This window comes from Bombina bombina, chromosome 11 (assembly GCF_027579735.1).
Source record: "Bombina bombina isolate aBomBom1 chromosome 11, aBomBom1.pri, whole genome shotgun sequence".
In the NCBI taxonomy this organism is placed as follows: Eukaryota; Metazoa; Chordata; class Amphibia; order Anura; family Bombinatoridae; genus Bombina; species Bombina bombina.
The window spans coordinates 142,287,757-142,291,564 of NC_069509.1; the positions used below are offsets into that span (position 1 = coordinate 142,287,757).

General features: G+C 28.3%; 1 protein-coding gene across 1 annotated transcript; it reads right to left on the bottom strand.

Moving 5' to 3' along the window:
* Positions 1-496: 496 nt before the first annotated feature.
* Positions 497-2,048, bottom strand: LOC128641716 (uncharacterized). Its single transcript, XM_053694243.1, has 4 exons — positions 1,892-2,048; positions 1,543-1,617; positions 1,393-1,449; positions 497-852 (listed from the first exon to the last, which is right to left on the bottom strand). The coding sequence occupies exons 1-4, from the start codon at positions 2,046-2,048 to the stop codon at positions 497-499; spliced, it is 645 nt and encodes a 214-aa protein (XP_053550218.1).
* Between the last annotated feature and the right edge of the window lie 1,760 nt (positions 2,049-3,808).

Genomic DNA, 3,808 nt, shown 5'->3' on the forward strand with positions numbered 1-3,808 from the left:
AAACTTCAGTTTATAAAAATTGGACAAAATGAATGTTAAATCTTACTAACAATTTTTTTAATAATTTTTTTTATCTTTAAAAGAGGTTGTGGAAGAAGATCTTGGACTCATCTCAAGAGAGACCATAATTGCCGAATTTGATCGGTTAGAAGTAATGATGCATAGCATAACAAGAAGCATCCAAAATTTTAGAAGAGCCATAACGGATCAAATGTATTAAAAAAAAAAGAAAAAAAAAAAACCCTGAAAATTTAACTTTCTATATTTCAATTATATTTGCATTTTTGGTTTAGTTTCTATTAAAAATTAATATATTATAATATATGTGTCTGTTATTTTTTAAAAAAGGTAAAGATTAATAATAGAGAAATACATTCAAACGGCATTAATAGTTTTTAATTTAACATATGATATGTTATAAATCATAACCAAAATTTATACATTAACTGTTTAAAAAACAAAAAAAACATTTTAAGAAAACCCACCCAAAAAAAAATCAATGATTCTCAATTCTTGTTTGTAAAATATTCACTAGTAATGCAAGCAACCTATTTGTCTCTTGACGTGCAAGTAAACTCTGCCTGTCAATTTCCAAGCGTTCACTTTGCAGGTCACTCATCTGTTGAAAAAAAGCCCTTTGTTCATTCTGAAAATTTGTGGCTAATTGCAGAATGTTAACCAAATTTACTGATATTGCCTCTTCAGTTGGTGCTTGTGCTTCTTGTTGGATATCTTCGTGTACATCTCCAATTTCTTCTTCTGGTACTTCTACATTTGTACTTGAGGAATGTACAGGAGATGTCTCCTGTATTGGTTGTAAATTCAGAACGTATTCAACATTTTCTGAATCATCTATAATAAAGATAAACAATAATTTCATTTTTACAATGCCACCTATTATAGATTACTATCATCTTTAAATGAAAATATGAAAATTAAATTTAATATTGATGAGATTTTAAAAGGGCAGAATACACATGTATCAGCATCTTTAAAGTATAATATTCCACAACAATTACATTCAAATTTTGTAATTGCTGGATATAAGCAAATTACAATTTCAATACAATTGTCAGCTTTTGTTAATTCTATTGCTATCTGTATGTTATAAGCTGGAATGCAATTCTTAAAGCATCCATCATATTTTAGTTTCAGCACCATGGTCAGTGGTTCCAATAAACAAGCACTAACCATGGTGCTGATCCTAAAATGGGATGGATGCTAAGATTTACATTCCATCTTATAAAATATAGATAGCAATATAATTAATAAAATATGAAAAATGTAGTGAAATTGTAAGTTGCTTATAATTTCATGCTGTATCTGAATCTACAAAAAAAAAGTCTTATAATGTTTTAATATGATTTGCACACAAAAAAAATGTTGCTTTACCTTCAAAAAGGAGCAAAGTTTCCTCTCCTTCAATATTCTGTTCATTATGATTCTCTTCTTTAAAAAATAAATAAAAAAAAATTAAAAAAATTATAAAGGCAAAATACATATAGCACACTCTTGAGGGACAATATAGGCACAAATACCTACCAACTTCTTGCAGGACGCTGCTGCAAGCGGCAATCTCTGTTAATGCATGAGCATCTGATTGTGTAGGTGGGGATCCTAAAAAAAAAAAGGGTGCACAAAATTGGAAATATATTACTGCATTATTTAAGTTACTTCCATTACAAACAAAAAGTGAAAAACAGATTGAACATCAAATGTGCTTTTCAACAAAAGTTTCAAAGAAAACAAAATTAAATATTAATATAAGGAAAAAAATTGTATTTGAAATCAATCACCAGTAATGAGTGAGGAGAATGAAAACATTTATCAATTTCAATTAGGATTTAAATACTTCATTAGCAATATAAATATAATAATAATAATAGTTTACCTGCATAATCGTCTGTGTCTCCTTGCACTTCAATTCCCTCCACAACCTCAGGCCCCATCAAATTAAGAACTTTCTTCTCATACTCCATTAGATCAGCAGTATATCCTGGACCACCTCCTGTACCTCTTGCTGAACGTTTTTCTTTGCATAATTTCATTTTAATTATTCTTTTTATATCCGAAAAACGTTTTTTACAATTATTGACATTTTTGGGGTTTATACCCTGTGCAGATACCTCCTGGCTTATATCTTGCCATATCTGCCTTTTACGTGCCATAGGTGTCTGCCTGCTTCTACAGCCTAGCAGGACATCATAGTGATTTAAAATTTTGTCTACAAGAACATTGTTTTGAGATAGGCTAAAATGTATATTTCGACCACCTTTTGTTTTGCTGGCAGTTGATGCGTTTTCCTGTAGGCCAGCAGCAGACATAATAAATAAATAAATAATTTAATATATAAAAAAATATATCAATTATTTTTTGGATTAAAAATTATAAATATACAAATAAAAAAAAAAATTGGAGTAGAAAAATATTGATATATTAATAAATACGATATATATATATAAATCTCTGTAAATATATTGCACCAAAAAAATAAATAAAAATATATATTATGAAAAAGAACAATGAAAAGAATATAGTTTTAGCGACCAAATGAGGGCAACTTTACAGTGTGCAGAAGCGCCAAAAAAGGGGCAGAATAAAAAGAACTTTAATCATAAATAAGAAATAACAAGAATAAACAATCACGTGTTTAATTTCTTTTATTTTAATAGGACAATAACAATAATAACAATGAAACTATTCCCGGAAGTAAAAGTCATGATAATTACTTCCGAGTGATAAATAAAGTGAAAATCATCGGATTCTCCAAGAAACTATAGTAGTCATTCGCTTGTCATCGCAAAAAACTTTTGCACGAAATTTGTCTCAACAATATTAATAAATATTGGCGAATAATTGGATTTCGGAAATTGCGAATAGCTACGAAAATTTCCGCGACTTTTTTTGCGCATTTTTTCGGAGCTTGATAAATCTTGCCCTATATATAGCAATATAAGAATTATGTGACTATCTCCTTATAAGAGACTAAACCTGATTAGAATCTCATAAGTTTGATATGGTAGTTTGTTTTATAATTTATTATAAAACCTTAAGACCAAATTCTTTTTTATCAGAGACTGTGTATTCTTTATCAGGAATTGTATACTTTTTTCATTTTATATTTTTTTTTGTGCACTTTTTTTTAAAAGATAAAGCTCTTTTTCCAGAGATCTCTCTATTAGTTGCTTTTTTACACACAGGTTGGACAGGTCTCATTTGCTATTTTAGATAAAACTAATATTACAACTCTGATATTTACTGTACACTCTGTAAGATTACTCTGAATATATATGTGATATAAATATATTTAAATGTACTTTTTATTACTAATAAAACATTTTTTTCTATATTAATTATTCTCTGTTGGTAACTATCTGCTATTTTTAGCATTATTCTCCAGCTAGTTTTTTGAACATATTAAGATACTTTGGTTAACATTTGTAACCATAAACTTATAATACCAGGTTGTGCATAATTTTTATTACGAGACTGAGCTCAGATAATGTTCCTTACACTATTGATTTCAATCAACTTGAAAACTAGTCCAAACTGTTTATTTTATTTTGTAAGAAGAATTTGCATTGTTCTGTAGGCCAAGAGTCCACTTCTTAAAAAAAATATCTTAAATGGCCATTCCAGTTAAAATTAAAATGTACTTCTGTAACTTGCATTTTGAATAGAAGTATATTTTGCAATACAGTTGCATTGTAAAATTGCTTTTAATAACAGCTATCACGATTTTTAGTGATTGCTTTCAAAGTGCATGAGAATATGAAGCATATCTAAATATGCTTGATGCACCAGCATT